This window comes from Pempheris klunzingeri, chromosome 14 (assembly GCF_042242105.1).
Source record: "Pempheris klunzingeri isolate RE-2024b chromosome 14, fPemKlu1.hap1, whole genome shotgun sequence".
NCBI lineage: Eukaryota > Metazoa > Chordata > Actinopteri > Acropomatiformes > Pempheridae > Pempheris > Pempheris klunzingeri.
The window spans coordinates 14,257,059-14,272,011 of NC_092025.1; the positions used below are offsets into that span (position 1 = coordinate 14,257,059).

General features: G+C 39.9%; 1 protein-coding gene across 1 annotated transcript; it reads right to left on the reverse strand.

Annotated features, from left to right (window-relative positions):
- Positions 1-324: 324 nt before the first annotated feature.
- Positions 325-11,550, reverse strand: uspl1 (ubiquitin specific peptidase like 1). The gene is made up of 9 exons (XM_070844286.1): positions 11,413-11,550; positions 10,373-10,530; positions 9,178-9,300; positions 8,347-9,073; positions 7,001-7,111; positions 5,600-5,729; positions 4,276-4,401; positions 3,423-3,583; positions 325-2,701 (listed from the first exon to the last, which is right to left on the reverse strand). Exons 2-9 carry the CDS (start codon positions 10,496-10,498, stop codon positions 870-872), a joined length of 3,336 nt encoding a protein of 1,111 aa, XP_070700387.1. The 5' UTR covers positions 10,499-10,530; positions 11,413-11,550; the 3' UTR covers positions 325-869.
- Positions 11,551-14,953: the final 3,403 nt, after the last annotated feature.

A 14,953-nucleotide genomic window follows, 5' to 3' on the forward strand; every position in this document is an offset into this window, starting at 1 on the left:
TCTGGTATATCATTTTATGAAGCTGTTCTTTTTCTTTCTCTAACAAAGGTTTATATTATTTTATTAGCTCATCTATGAAGGCCATATGGATTCATGAATAGCATGATTAAGGCCAAACAAGTCAAACTACAGTGGTTGCACTGTATGTGACTTTATGTGTAAAGACATTGAAGGAGATAATGTGGACTAAGGACATCCAATTAAAGGTCAACCCATGTTAGTTTTACTTCATGTTATTTTCAACTGTATTTTAACTTTTAAGATTAGTGAAAATGTGTAATATGTTCAATATAGCGATTCAAACTAGGGACATGAGCGACTTTAGACAAGTATTCACAGGGACTTTAATATTTGGAAGAAATCTGAAAATCTAAATATTGTAATACCCCACGAGGAATCTAGATGGGGGTGAACACGTTTTCTCAGATTTCATGATGACTCTGACATTTTGTATGACAAACACTAGTCATCTAAAGCATTTATTAAAATACAAAAAAAGTTTCATGAAATTTTAAGTAATTTTTCGAAATAACAGAATAGGGCAAACATGATGGCTTCATACAACCCAGTTACATACACTATGTACACTACAAAGTGCCAAACTTGCAGAAAAAACTTTATCTATGGTTCAACATACCAACTCCAACACTTAACCTACATACAAAGTTAATGAACCCATCTGAATTGATTGCAACATAAATACATGAAGAGACTTCACTACCTTAAACTTGCTAAATGTGTCTTCACATAAATGTGAATGTATTGTAGATCATTAAACGAGCCAATTTTGCATAATTTTCTCATGACACCAAGTTAAGGTTAATGTTATCTGTGCTTGGAGCTTGAAGACAACATCTGCCCTCACGGCGTCAAATGAAAAGTTCAAGTGCACTGAGCGCCTCGGCCTCCATCTCAGTAGGTCTCTGAGCCACAGCCTGCGACAGAAAATCATCCAGGAAGTTTTCATTGTTGGGCTCGTTCACGCAAGTCTTCATCTGTGACGCTGCACCGGCAGCACCGACCCCGCCGTCCAACTGGTCACCTCCATCTTGCCCATTGGCGAGCATCTCAAGGAAGCCGGTGCTGTCTGGTGAAAGGTTGCTGGCCGTCGTTGCCGGTGAGAGCAGGTCAGAGAGGAAGTCGTCGCAGACGGAGCCGTCATACGTACTGGAGGTAACGGTGTTAGGAGAGCCAAGGTCAGTGCTGTCCGGTCGGAGGTTGGCTCCCCCCTGTTGACCCAACATTTGATTGAGCTTAGCGAGCTTCTTCTTCTTTGCCTTCAGTTTCTTTATCAGCTTGTACCTGAGAGCGTCAGTCTCGCTGAGACCTGGAGGAGTCTTTGAGGACTGGCTGCTATGTTTCTTCGAGGAGGATACTTCAGGGAGCGCCTTTGCTCCGGGGATAGGATGAGATGTAACAGACACCACTGTGGTGTTCGTTAGCGATTTCAGGTGGTTAGAGGTTGTGGGTGGAAACAGCTTTGATTTGCCACCGAGAGGTGCAGTGGATGGGGGAGGATTAGGGGTGTTTGAGCTCTTTGCACCAAACGCACCGTACATTTCTGCAGCTTTTAGCGGGAGCCCCCCGCTCTCCTCTGTCTTCAGCAGCGGTTTGGGGAGGAGTCCTCCTGGAGTCTGCTGCCTCCTGACAGGGTTGGGGGTAGAGTGAGCCGGAGGAGTGCACTTCACTAATTGTGTGGCCGGGGTCGAGGGAAGTTTAGCAATTGAACTGTTAACTTGGTGTAGTGGGTGTTTGCTGAGCAGGAAGGACCAGCGGGCATTTTGATCTAGTTTTGGCGGCATTGTGGGACTTCTCTCACTTGTGGACTTGGGTGAGGTGTTGGTGGAGGAGACGGGGGACACTCGCTGGGTCATTTCAACAGGCGGTGGGTTATCCTGAGCAGCAGCACCCACCACTTTTTTACTGATTACTTTGGAAGGCTTCGAAGGTGCAGGTGGTGAAATATGTGGAGCTTCTTTGGACGAGGCCGCCCTTTTACCCGCTTGTCTGCTGCCAGGTTTGCCTCTGCCAGTTCCTCTCACTCCCCTTTGTCCTCTCCTGGCACCAGGTACAAATGTTGGATCACTGGAAGAGCCATCCTCAGATTCAGATGAGTTGGAGGTGATGGGGAGCTCAGCATCAGGGCTGTGGGACATTTTCATTTCACTATCTGTTACAGCAGAGGAGCTATCTGGTGTAGAGTCAAGTATTTCATTCCTGCTGGGAACACTCAAATCCTGAGTTTGGCTGCTGTCGTTCAAAGGCTGCGTTTCAGAATCAGCTTTTAATTCCACCAGAGTCAGTGTAATGATGTCATTGTGGCTTAGGCCCTCGAAGGTGTCGAGCAGTGTTGTGGAACCTATCGACACATCAGCGGTGACCGTCGTGTCCATGATGTTGCTGCTGTCAACAGATGCTGAGAGTGCACAGATGATGTCTGTGTCGTTGTGAGACAGGACAAGAGACTGATCTGGTGTGCATGCCGACAGTTTCTCTGCTATTACGTCTCTGTCTAGACTGGGGTTCCTCTCATTTTTAGACAGGGGAGATTCAGCAAAGGTGCTGGAGGGAGAACAGGGAGGAAGCTCTTTATCCGCCTCCACCTCCCAGAAGACAACGTGCATCTCCTGAGCGGGGACCGGGAGCTTCTGATGAGTCTTACAGTGCTGATGTTTCAAGTCGTCATATTCCCGCCATGATCCTAGGGAGGAGCAGGTACAAAAAAAACTGTTACAGCCCAAAAAAAAAAAAACACACATGGCATGCAGCCATGCATGATCAGTTATCGATTCATAATTAAAACCTAATGGTTTTATTTTACAAATCCACAATATTATTAAGAGTTCAACTAAAAAAAGGCCTCACTAAGACTAACTAGGAACATTATTGCCATGATAGCAAGCGCAAAAGAACATAAAAATTGCAATGACATCATGCAGATAGAAATAATCAAATATTGATCATATTTTAGCTGATAAGCCACAAATTCTTGATAAATGACAATGAAACAGGCACTAAAAGGCCGGAGTCTTCAGCAGTTTAACACTGCATGAATTGTCCAGCAGAATGTGCTGTTGGCAAACTACGATGTGGAGGAATAAAAATATCAACCTTCATGTGACTCAACATGAGCTAAAGTGTGGTTTCACACCAAGTGCAATTGTAGCTTACTGATTAACACAAAGAAGCACAAACGAGTCTGACTTCAGCTACTCGTGAAAAACATAAACAGACATCCTCTCAGGACTAAATAAGCTATTCGCTAAACATATTTTAAAATTGATCTCTCACATGCACACCAGGCTGCCATTGCAAGCTGACTGACCGACCATCTCAGCATCAGTGGTAAAGAGATTGTTTACATGTCATATCAGTGGGAAAAAGTAATAAAACCACAACAGAATCAGTCTTAAGATACTTACCATCAGAATTACAAATCCAGGTGACAAAGTGCTTAAGTTGATGGTTGTACTGTATGACAGTGGTGACGGAGTAGCGTTTCCCCTTAAAGTCGAAGGCGTAGATTCTGATGTCATTGTCAGGAAGCCCCTCGACAAAATGCAGCCCAAACACTGGAGGCACGCTGAACAAAAACAAAGCAAAAGTCTGGTTAAATGAGTGGACAGGTGAAGGCCTTAGTAGGACCTTCCTGAAATAATGTAAGACATGGTTTCCTTAAAGCTACTGTATTGCTTTGTAAAGAAAAAAAACCTGTGTGTAAAATAAGCCAAACTTTGACTTTTTTTTTGTACTCACTCTGGCTGATGTACAGAATTGTTATCAGAATATGCTCTACTATAAGGAGGTTACATTAATGTTCGATTGCGGACAAATCTGTAAATTTGCAGACGATGTATGCGTCGAGTTATGATGAATTAGTAATTTTCATTTGCTATGGCAATCAGTTACTGCCACTTTAAGACAGAGTGTGTTTGGCTCAACATCTGGAGCGAGACAATTAAAGTTAATTTGTTAATGTGTGGTGTAGCTGCTGAGGCACTGTGTCCTGTACAGAAGTTTTTATGGTTCTGCTAACCTGCAGATTTTAGTTGGACTTGGCAATAAACGTGGTTTAGACAATTAAGACCCTATATAATAATTTATTATGCAAAGGCTAATACATCCTTTGCTGATGGTGACAAGTTTACTCCGTGCCTCAACAACAATCATTTCCAGAGGGGATGATGGGTGTGATTACTTTGCAAATAGTCTGATTCCAAGCAAATTTGGACTAAAACCAAACCACATAAAGTGGTCATAATATTGACTTTGTACCTCTCCAGCATCATAGTCCTCCTCTGGTTCTTCTTGCAGCACACATTACACGGGGCCAAGTGGACTGCGCGAAGTGGGCGCCAATCAGGCAAAATATTAGTGAAGGTGGGGAGAGTTTTCGTAACCCTGAAAAGTAAAGCATGAAATTCATTTAAGTACTTATAGTGTCACAAAATAATATTTTCAAAAGGAGGTTACACAATTGTGTCTGTATTAAATAATGCTTTTCTGTCTTATATTTAGACTTATATGTTCACTAAATATTACTTGTATCACATGGGATATCTAGTAGGATATATAGTATTTGTAATAACACTTAACACAAAAGGTTGCGGTAATAAGTGGTCTAGTAAGCATTCAATTATGTGGTGTGGTGAACTGTTCCTAATAAGACAGACGATTTAAGTTATCTGCCTTTCAGAGACACAATGCAACTCCCAAACCATCAGTCTCAGCCATCCACCAGCTTAGAGCTAAATCGTTCAGGCCCTTAATCAATTTAACAGAAAATTCAGTTAAATTAAATTGAGCATTTAATAAGAAAGCCTGCACTTGTTCCAAGTTCTGAGGGTTTGCTTTTCTGTTTTTTTTCCTATCATTGTAAATTCAGTATCTTTGTTTTGGTCAGACAAAACAAACTGAAGATGTCACCGTGAGCTCCAGGGTAACGTGATGTGCATTTTTCACTTCAGTCCTGCATTTCATGGTCTCTGAATCAATTAATTCTAAAAATAACCGACAGACTAATTAATTAAGTGAAACTTTTGTTAATTGCGGCCTCCACACCACAACAGATTGACTTGTGGTTGCATGATTTTATATCATATTATCAAGACACGACCATGCACTGTTACCGTGAAAAGACTATTTATTCTACAAGCAAAATCCTGGATATAAAACCTCTCCCTGCAATTCTGTGCAGGTTCAAAATGTCTTTACGTGTCGCTAATTATCAAAACTTAATGAGGTGAGTTTTGAAGCCATCACTAGGGATCAATCGAGACAATCCCCTTTTCAGTTACTTGTGGATAAATGAGACAACTGTGTAAAAAAGGTTAAAGGAAAAATGCCTCTTAAGCTTGTGTTCAAGTATTCATTACTTTATATATTTCCTTTTCCAAAAAAAAACCAAAAAAAAACCACATACGGAATGGGGCCTCATCCAATTCCTACAATGAGCGATGTATTTCTTCCCAGCATGATTACTTTCATCACAATTACTTTGCCTGTGCTTTCAAGTTTAGAAAAAAACAAAAGGTTTTAAAGGAATCAAGTTCAAAATACTTTGGTATGTAACATGGTTATCATGTAATTCACAGCTTACCTTTCTCTTGTGGCAGTTTTGCATTCACTGCACTTGAACTCCCAGTGAAAGGTCGACTGAAAGAGAGGCTCCACCCACGAGTCCATCATAAGCAGAAGCGGTATGGCAAACACTGGGCTTTCCTTCTCACCTGAAAGGCACAAACATGCGGTAGTTAGAGCATCGTCACTTGTAGGAATGTTGACAGATGCTGTGTTACACTCAGTTTAATCTATGGATGAGATGTGAGCTACATTTTAAAAGTTCACATGCGTGCAAGCTTAAAAGTACTTTTTAAATTAGTCTCTCTCCTGCCTGTATCTAAACTCACTAGCTCTGCCTCCTTTTCTATTTTCAGTATCCAAAGAGTAACAACCACTGAGAAAGCTTCCCCGGTTTCATATAATATAAAGATTTGGCTGCAACAAGCAGAGCAAAATCCAAGGTTTACATGTCCAAACGTGTCACTTTCTGTTGTTATCAGATCATAATGGTTGCTTTGAAATGTCAAGACTTCACTCTCACCTGGGTTACTAAACAGGGATTTGTAGCTCAGTACAGCAGCAAATGAGATGCCACAGAGCTTAAGCACATTACATCAAGGTTGGGAACCCCCCCCCCAAACATTCAAGGCAATTAAACACATTTTAAAATCTTACATGGAGCGCTGTTTACATTGCGCGTAAACTATGTGATTACAATTTGCAGAGGCAACTTGCAAAAACAAGACAGACTACTCCTTTATATATTTATTTTTGTCGCTCTAATTTGTTTGGCAAAAAAAAAAAAAAAAAAAAGTGGCATTCGTCTACATGAAACTTAATATTCATGAAGAGAGGGCTGGAGGGGCCCTGGGAGCGTTGTGTTGTTGAGTTTGAAAAGCATTCGCTCAGACAGTCACTTGGCACAATTTGCATATTGTTCCTGATCTAGCACTGGTTTCCCATCAGTGCTGGTACGGTTTAAAGAGACATTTTATTTCTTTATGTCTATTAACTACTTTATATCTATCAACTTCTCTATGGCTATGTGAGAACCTGCCGTTCTCGCACCTCAAAAGGAACAAAAAGAACCTCAATCAAATTTCTTCACTTGTCTTATCGTCATATATAATAAAATTATATTTTAAATAAGACACACTGAGAATAAACCTCAGGTGTGACACATATCCATTTAGAATTAATTTCTCTATTAATTTATCATTTCTGAGCCGACAGCAACACTTAGATTTGCTTACAACACTTTTAGGCCGACAATAGTTTGAACTGGTACAAAGATCAAACATCTACAGTTTACAGGTCTTAAACAGCATCTCAGTACAGGGGGTCAAGGTAAAAAGGCACTACTCAAGAATGTCAAAAACCATTGTGAATTCATTTTAGTCTGGCTGATGAGGGCTGTGTCTTCGGTGACTGAGCTTACCCAGTTTGCATTGCAGCTTGGGCTGCAGCAGTTTGAAGACGGACATCTGGAGACTGTTTAGGTCGGCGTTGGCCTTCTCCAGGACATGATTTGACACCCTCACAACGTCATCTAGACAGAAACAACTTCAGGTTAGTGACCTGTGTACGAAAGCATGGCATTATACACACACCACAAAAATAATATAACACCAGTGAAGGACCGTGAAATGCAGTATTATATATACAGTCAGATACCATTAAAAATCCAAAATATTTTCATTTCATGCAAACGTGTCACAGTTAAAGGCTCACTTCACACAAAAACACAATGAGTCCCTTGTGGTATCCGGCAATGCAGTTCATGTTGGTTTAATGTGCACATGTTTTTGATGAATCCACCACTCAAGCGTGTGCCACCATCCTAATACAATGGGGTTAAGTCATATTGCTGTGCTTTTTTTTAATTAAATACTTCAGTGTTTAACAGCACAGAGTTCCATTCTATCAGGCGAAAATGACCTTGTTAAGTATCTTTCAGCTAATTTAGTTCTTCAAAAACAGATTGAGCACTGATTTGTTGAGCCAGGATGACGTTATCTTAAGTAACACGTGCTCTTATTTTGAAATAACAGCTAAAGGTATAGAGCTACAACCACGAACGACTGGCTGAGTGCCGATAATGTGATTGCAGTTTCACAAACTGGGTGTGTTGGGAAGCCTCCCAGCATGCACTGGGAAAATACCTTCATGAACATGAGTCCCATGTTATGCATGTTCCTGCGTTGTTGTTACTGCTGCTATTTTGTTCTACACTGTGCTCCACAATGTTTCACCTGTTCCCATACTTCAGTAGTTGTTAGAGTTTATTAAGAGTGAATATGCTCAGACAGTGATGTTTTCAAGATTAAGTTGATTTAATTTCATGGCCAAATTTAAAAAATATCTTTGGTAAACAAAATAATTTACCTGTATTTAAGAGACTTAATGTAATGTAGTCATGATGTAAGTACAAATAATGGATTTTACTGTTCAAATGGCAAAACCCCATCATAATGTCAATGTCAAATGTTTTAATTTACAGTCAGAAAGATTTAACTGAGTTCCTGTTTTCTTAAAGGCCCTATTCTATTTTGTTGTGTATTTTGGGTATTTAACTAATTAACTATTCAAATTACATTACATAATATACACTATATAAGTAATGATATTATGATGCATAAATGTGTAACTATGCCACCTGGGTCTCTCAAGAATCTACACCCTCAACTAGAAACATCAGCATGAAAAGTACACTGTACACTACGTGTCCAAAAGCCAGTGGTCTAACCGTGCTGAAATAACGGTACGGACGTCTGTTTAACTTACCACTGCCAGTCTGCTGATGGACTTGGATGGCAGCACAAATGTCTTCATACCCTTTCATCAGTTGCCAGACAGGCGACTGCTGAGGCTCATCTTTAGGTATATTCTTTGTCAAGCTCTTACAGTTTACCAATGCAACAAGCAGCGAGTCCAGCCAACACAGGTTGTTGCTGTTCCTCCAGAAAAGCTGATTCGGAACAGGTACAAGCTCCTCCGACATAGTTATCTTGGTCGAGGACAAATTCTCAGTTTCTGACTTAATGCCTCCTGTGTCCTTACATGTGGTGATACCTTCAGTCGGTGGTTTGTGGTTTCCTGCTAAAGCCGAGCATGTAGGAGGAGCTGAACCATCTGCACAGGCACCATTCTCAGGTTCCTTATCCAGTATGTCATCTGCATCTTGTAGGGATTTGCATTCTGTTGTCTTTGCAACTGAGGAATCCCAGTGGTATCCATTAACGTTTTCACCGTCTGTCCTGGGTGCTGCATGTTGGCCATTACTGACAATGTTTACAGCGTCTTGCTCTGCTTGGCTGGCTAGTGAGTCAGTAATACGTCGTGGCCCGAGACAGTCAAGTTCACTTGATCGCAGGCGTTTGTGTGCGGGTTTAATCAACTCTTCATTTTCCAGTGCAAGGGCATTTTTTCTTTTATTGCCAACAGTGGGCTCCACAGGCTCCAAGCTAGCCAAAATATCCTCCAAGGACCGGCTGACCAGAGGGAAAAGGCACTATGTGGGAATGGATAAGGAAAGGTTAACAACAGCAAGCAAAAAGACATGGAACATGGCTGTTCAGTTGAATGTGTGTGTGTCGGTGTGTGTGTTTGACTTACCTGTGGGTTTGTGCAGAGGGTGATTGACTCATGGAGGTTGATGCGGTACGAGCGCAGAGCATAGGTTGAGCCCTTTGAAGCACACCAGGGACAATAATCCAGTGACCCAGCTCTTTCCTGAACCTTAAAAAAAAAAAGAAATGTGATATTAATGAAGCCAACAGATGTCCTCACAAAAGGGTGAGTTGTTTCACTATTTCACATGTAAACTTAAGATAACACACTGATCAAAACACACAAATCATTTGATATTTTTAACCAACTTCACTGCCATATTTCAGCATCTTTCATCCCTCTGCCAGTTTATTATAAATACGCATTTAAATACTTGTTTGTTCAAATGCATAAGAGTAACAAGAAAATTGAGGTATTACTTGATTTACCTTACAGAAGTGGAGCATACAAGTGTGAGCAAGAGTTGATGAAGGTTTTAATGTTTGCTTTTTTGTTTCAAACTTTGGGCTCGGATTTCTGAACGTCAACATCAGTATGAGTGACAGTTTAGTGAGGCTGAATGGCACATGTGAAGTAGAATTTAATCTGTATCAGTAAGTCAAATACATACAAAAAATAAATACATTATTCTATGTAGTACACAGTTTACATACATGCACAGTTGTCAGTTTATTAAGCACACCAAGCTAAAACTAATGCGTCTAATACAACAGCCCTGCAATAAGTGCTCTCATCGTTAATATTTTTATTGAAAAACTGTTTTAGAGGTATTGATTCAATTGTACAGTCATTTTGGAGGATGCAGTTTATTAGACCTACCTGCATTGATTAAAAAGAGGATGAGAACAGAAAGACCTGCTGGTTTAACACAGAACAGTCCAACAGCAGCATAAACTACATTCTCCAAAATGACCACACAGTTAAATCTACATCTCTCTGAGACAGTTTCAACAAAAACTGGACATTATTCCCTTCATGGAGGGAGGATTTATTGCAGAGCTGTACATTGGTTTTAGATAGGTGTACCTAATGATCTGGCAACTCAGTGTGTATATGTTTATGTCTTTGACTCCACACATCATTATAAGTTTGTAGTTTACCAAAAACTTTCGCCTTTTACTACCAAAGATTTCCATTTGTTTTTAATTTGGACTGGTACTGCCAAAACACAGTATTTTTCAAATGTAATTCAGCTTTGCGCAAGTGACATTATTGAGAGGAAAACATGAGCTCTACTGACTTTTCCCAAATACCCCAACATTGGTGAGGCCAAAACCCCCAAACCAGTGTCTTCACCAGTCATTGGCAAACCACTGCTGCTCCTCTGGTCCATAGTTGTCCGGTGCCATTCAAAAAATATTACCATGTCACTGCAACCTGGCTCCCCTCCAAAAGGAGCTGAGAAGAAAATACAGCACCACAAAGGGCATGTTACTCAACACCTACATGGATCATAAGATTACAGAAACTATGAGACACTAGAAGTTTGTCAACCAGGATGTTTCTTTCTTGTTTACATGGTGATTCATTTCCTTTAAGACCTCTGGTTATTTGTAGGCAATGTTGCAAAACAATGTTATATTGGGTTTACAGGATTTTGGCACCCATGTAATAAAATATCTTAATCTGTCAATTGTTAAAATCACGGTATCCGTGTAAATTCATTTAGAAAAGCATATCATTTAAATTTCTGTAAAACATACAACACTTCCTCCATATTTGCCAACTGTTTAACTCCAAATATAATATAACCTTCATTTGCAAAAATCAACAGTATGGCACGTTAAATGTTGAACACACGTGGGACCACCAGGCCAGCTGAAGCATACTCTGCCACCTGTGCTGAAGAACAGCAGTCTATGCATGTAAATATCAAAGAGGGCAAAACACTTAATAAAACGCTTTGTTAGGATTAGCATGATCTATTGTGAGACACTGGAAAGTAAAGGCTAAATATATATATATGAGTGAAGCACGTACAAAGACAAATACATGACACTCAGCTTAATTCCATTTAGGTGCAAATTATGTCGGCTAATGCATAATGCCTGTTAGTTCTCAGCTAGCAGCTATGTAGCTAAGACCATAAAGACTTATTTTGAGACAAATCAAACTTACTGTTCAGATACACCACATTAACAAGCCTACATAAAGTAACTACACTATGTGTCTCTACACATTTGGCGGTTAGCATGCTAGCACATTAGCCTGTAGCCGGGCATTCATTTCAGTCGCTACCGAGTCTTATTTTCACTTTTCATGAATAAAAATTTTACTTACCGGCACCAAATTTAAATTTAACTCCACAACACGGTGTTGAACGGCGATATCCATCGGCACAGAGCTGTTTTTATTCACCCCTGCCTGAAGAGTGAGTCCATGTGCATCGTTTTGCCAGTTCGTGTGAGAAACGTTCTTTTTCCGCTCGCCGGCTGTTGTGCAGCGGCCTTTGTCTTCCCCTCACCTGTCGGACAACTATGGTTCCGCTGGCCCCCACTTGGTAGTTCAAGGGAACTGCAAAAGCCAGCGTTCAAGTTATTGTTCATGTTGGTACTGTGGGCACTGTGGGGTTGAGTGGCACTACCTATTAAATCAGAACTCATCAGTGCAAGTAAATGAACGACTGTTTAAAGATGAGTTTGATCACTTTTTTAAAATTATTGTAATTACTATTAATATTATTATTACTTAATTGTGATTGATCTAAGTAAATCTTATTATTAATCATATTAATTGTACACAAAGCCATTGCTTTTAGAATGGAAATATAAACCCCGAGTGCCATGTTTTTAAAAGTGAAATACATAAATAGCTTCAAAGTAGGCTGAGACATGTTCAATTTCAATTCTAATTTTCACATTTTTTAAAAACTATTATTATCATTACTATTATCAGTAGTATTAGAAGTATGTTAATTAGATGATCATTAATAATAGATCACATTAATAACGCTGAGTACTAATCATGAGGCCCAACTGTGGTTTTAAACTGATTTAGTCTAAATTAATCAGAATCAGCTGAACTGAGATTTTAGATTGATATGAAACAGAGGAGCAAGCCACCGTTTACATTTGTGAAGCTGTAGCAAATTTTTTATTTGACACTATATGACTCAAATGGTTATCAAAATTAAAACTGATGGGCCTAATTTTCTGTTCTCATATTTCAGATACACTTGCAGCAGTAAGCCACCTGAGACACTTGCATTTTGAAATAGTATCCTTTATAAATTTCTCTCTCATTCGGTTTTGTTTATTTTAATAAGGCTGACAATTTATTCTTTATTTGTTTGTTTTTGCAGATCTACTGTATGTGGCTTTTTGGGATGGGTGGAGTTGGTTGGATGGGGGTGGGATGGAGGACACATATGTCTCTCACTCTGGTTCTATAATACAGCCCAGCTCTCACACCTCCCGCTCTTGTATCCCCCCCAACCCCACACACACACACACACACACACACATTCACAGAAGTGCACACACAGATCCCCCCCTCCACCCAATCCCGCCTCTTGCATGTGCCCTCCTCCCTTAAGCCCCTCCTGTATCTGCTGCTCTCCTGTCCTCTATTTTCCTCTTGATGACAAAATGAATTTGCATATTTTTCCCAGGGAGCGCTCATTAGAATGCATAAACCGGCCGCCTCCTAGCCTCATGAACAGGCTATAGCTTTCTGCTGTGGCATATCCTGATGCAAAATGAGACACGGACAGGCAGCATCACAGGCAGACATGTGGCCTGAGTCTGGGTTGTGATTGGCATTTGGAATCAGCTCACCCTTCCCATTTTTAATTCAAGGATAAGAATAAACTCTGTGTCAGCCATTTTTCTTTGTTTCTTTATTAGCTGCTAAGCAGAAACATATTTATTAGATGACAATATCCCCCATAGCTGCATATAGAAGCAATTAATCATTTTTAGGAATGTATAATTATAATATTGTCTTCAGTGGACATATGACTACATTTCACAAAACATAATTAACAGGAACATCATCATGAGCTTATCACCCCACCCCCCACCACCACATTTAAACACACAGACAATCCCTTAAAGTCAGATAATTTCCATACTTCCAGTTAAGGCAAAGCAAGTCATCTTGAGGAGAGCCCCTTCAAAGTCTGAAATCATTGTCCTGAAATTTTAGCAGGCTAATGATGCCCATTTCTTCTGTTAATGTGTGACGATTTTGCCTATGGTGGCGCCAGAGCTCAGGTCACTAGGTCACAAAAACCTCTATTCTAACTACAAGAAATGTGAATCTGAACAGAAACATATGTGCACAACACTTCTATGATTCACAGGTTGAAAACTTAGTTATGTTCAAGAATACAGGTGCACAGCAGGTCTAGTGTGTTTATGTTACAGGTCAGAAGCTACCATAAAAACACAGTTTATGGGAGATACAGACATTGAATAAATTATAATCTTTGTCTGATATTGGCACTACGGCAAAGTCACAGGGTCATCAAACCCATTTTGATGACCACAGCATGAAAGTGCACAGCAAATGTCATGCTTATGTAACCTTTGTGTTAAAGATCGGTCTTTGACCAAAGAAACAAACACACAATCACATGACCTCTTGACATAACAGAGCTAATGAGATATATATTTCAACTGTATAAAAGAAGCACATCAAAATGTGGCTTTACATTGTGGCACTGCATTTGTATCAGATACATATGAGAGGAAAAAAAAGGGTGGAAACTGTGGAAATGTCATGTATCATATATTCTGTATATCATAATCTGAAATAATTATTATCATTAGTAGCAGGCATGATGGTGGTAGTAGTAGTAGTAATAGGAGGAGGAGGAGGATATTGTTTGCACAAATAAAATATTAGTTATGAATCTGGTCTGACATGACTTGTAATTTAAACTTAAAAAAAAAAAATCTATGAACTTCTTTAAAGGCACTGATATGTTAACAAAATATGGCCAGCAACAGTGGGTCAAATTAAAAGTAATGGGTTCCTCACTATTATCCATTTCCACTTTAGGTATACTGTTATTTAGGACTTTAACCATGATAACAATGAGCACAGAACAATGAGTCTGGGGTTCAAAGTCAAAGTCCAACAGCTGAGAGGCTGTCATACAGACATGCTGTGTCTATGGGAGCTGTGGAAATAAATTAGCACAAAACAAAAGCCTTACAAGCAACACTTTACTCTCCATGTGAAAACATATTTCCTGTAGACCTACATTAGTGCCACGTTCATCCCTTGACTATAAACCGCTTCATCAACCAACTTTGACTTAAAATGAACAGCAGCTCTCTGATCTCCTTGAGTTTGTGCTTTAATTGGGGATGAGCACACTTTCGTCTCACAATCACTTACTGGATAAGAAGCCTATAAAAATGAGGCAAAAAAAAATTAATGTGCTGAGATAACTAAAACTGATCAATCTCGAGGGCTATAGTATAGCTATTTGATGCATTTACCATCATTTTACCTTTGTGGCTGCATCATTGTCTTAACAGGGACTGCAGGCTCATGAGTAAACATAGCCATAGAACTGACTAACTACTTGCTAAAAGTGACTATTATATTTACTTGTCGGAAAGACTAAGAGAACATTGCGTGGTTTGGTCAGCGAAGTGACTTTTTCTTAATAGGGGGCTCAAAATGAAAATCGCGGCTTACACAGTAATTAACAGGCACGCCATTAAGTGCATTGTTAGTGTGTTTTCACTCCAACTCACAGCCAAATCCTTTAAAAATGTCATATCCAGCGCGTAAATACCATGTACGGGCGAGCAAGCGGGTCCTCGCACTTTTACACGTGAACACGCGACGTCCTCCCTATGCATTT

What these genes read in the sequence shown, in the direction of transcription:
- uspl1 (XM_070844286.1), bottom strand. Translation starts at nt 10,498, where the DNA reads ATGGTAATATTTTTTGAATGGCACCGGACAACTATGGACCAGAGGAGC. An exon ending in CCCTCTGCACAAACCCACAG is followed by an intron (nt 9,074 to 9,177) that starts GTAAGTCAAACA and finishes ATTCCCACATAG; the next exon opens with TGCCTTTTCCCTCTGGTCAG. An exon ending in CAAGCTGCAATGCAAACTGG is followed by an intron (nt 5,730 to 7,000) that starts GTAAGCTCAGTC and finishes TGTGCCTTTCAG; the next exon opens with GTGAGAAGGAAAGCCCAGTG.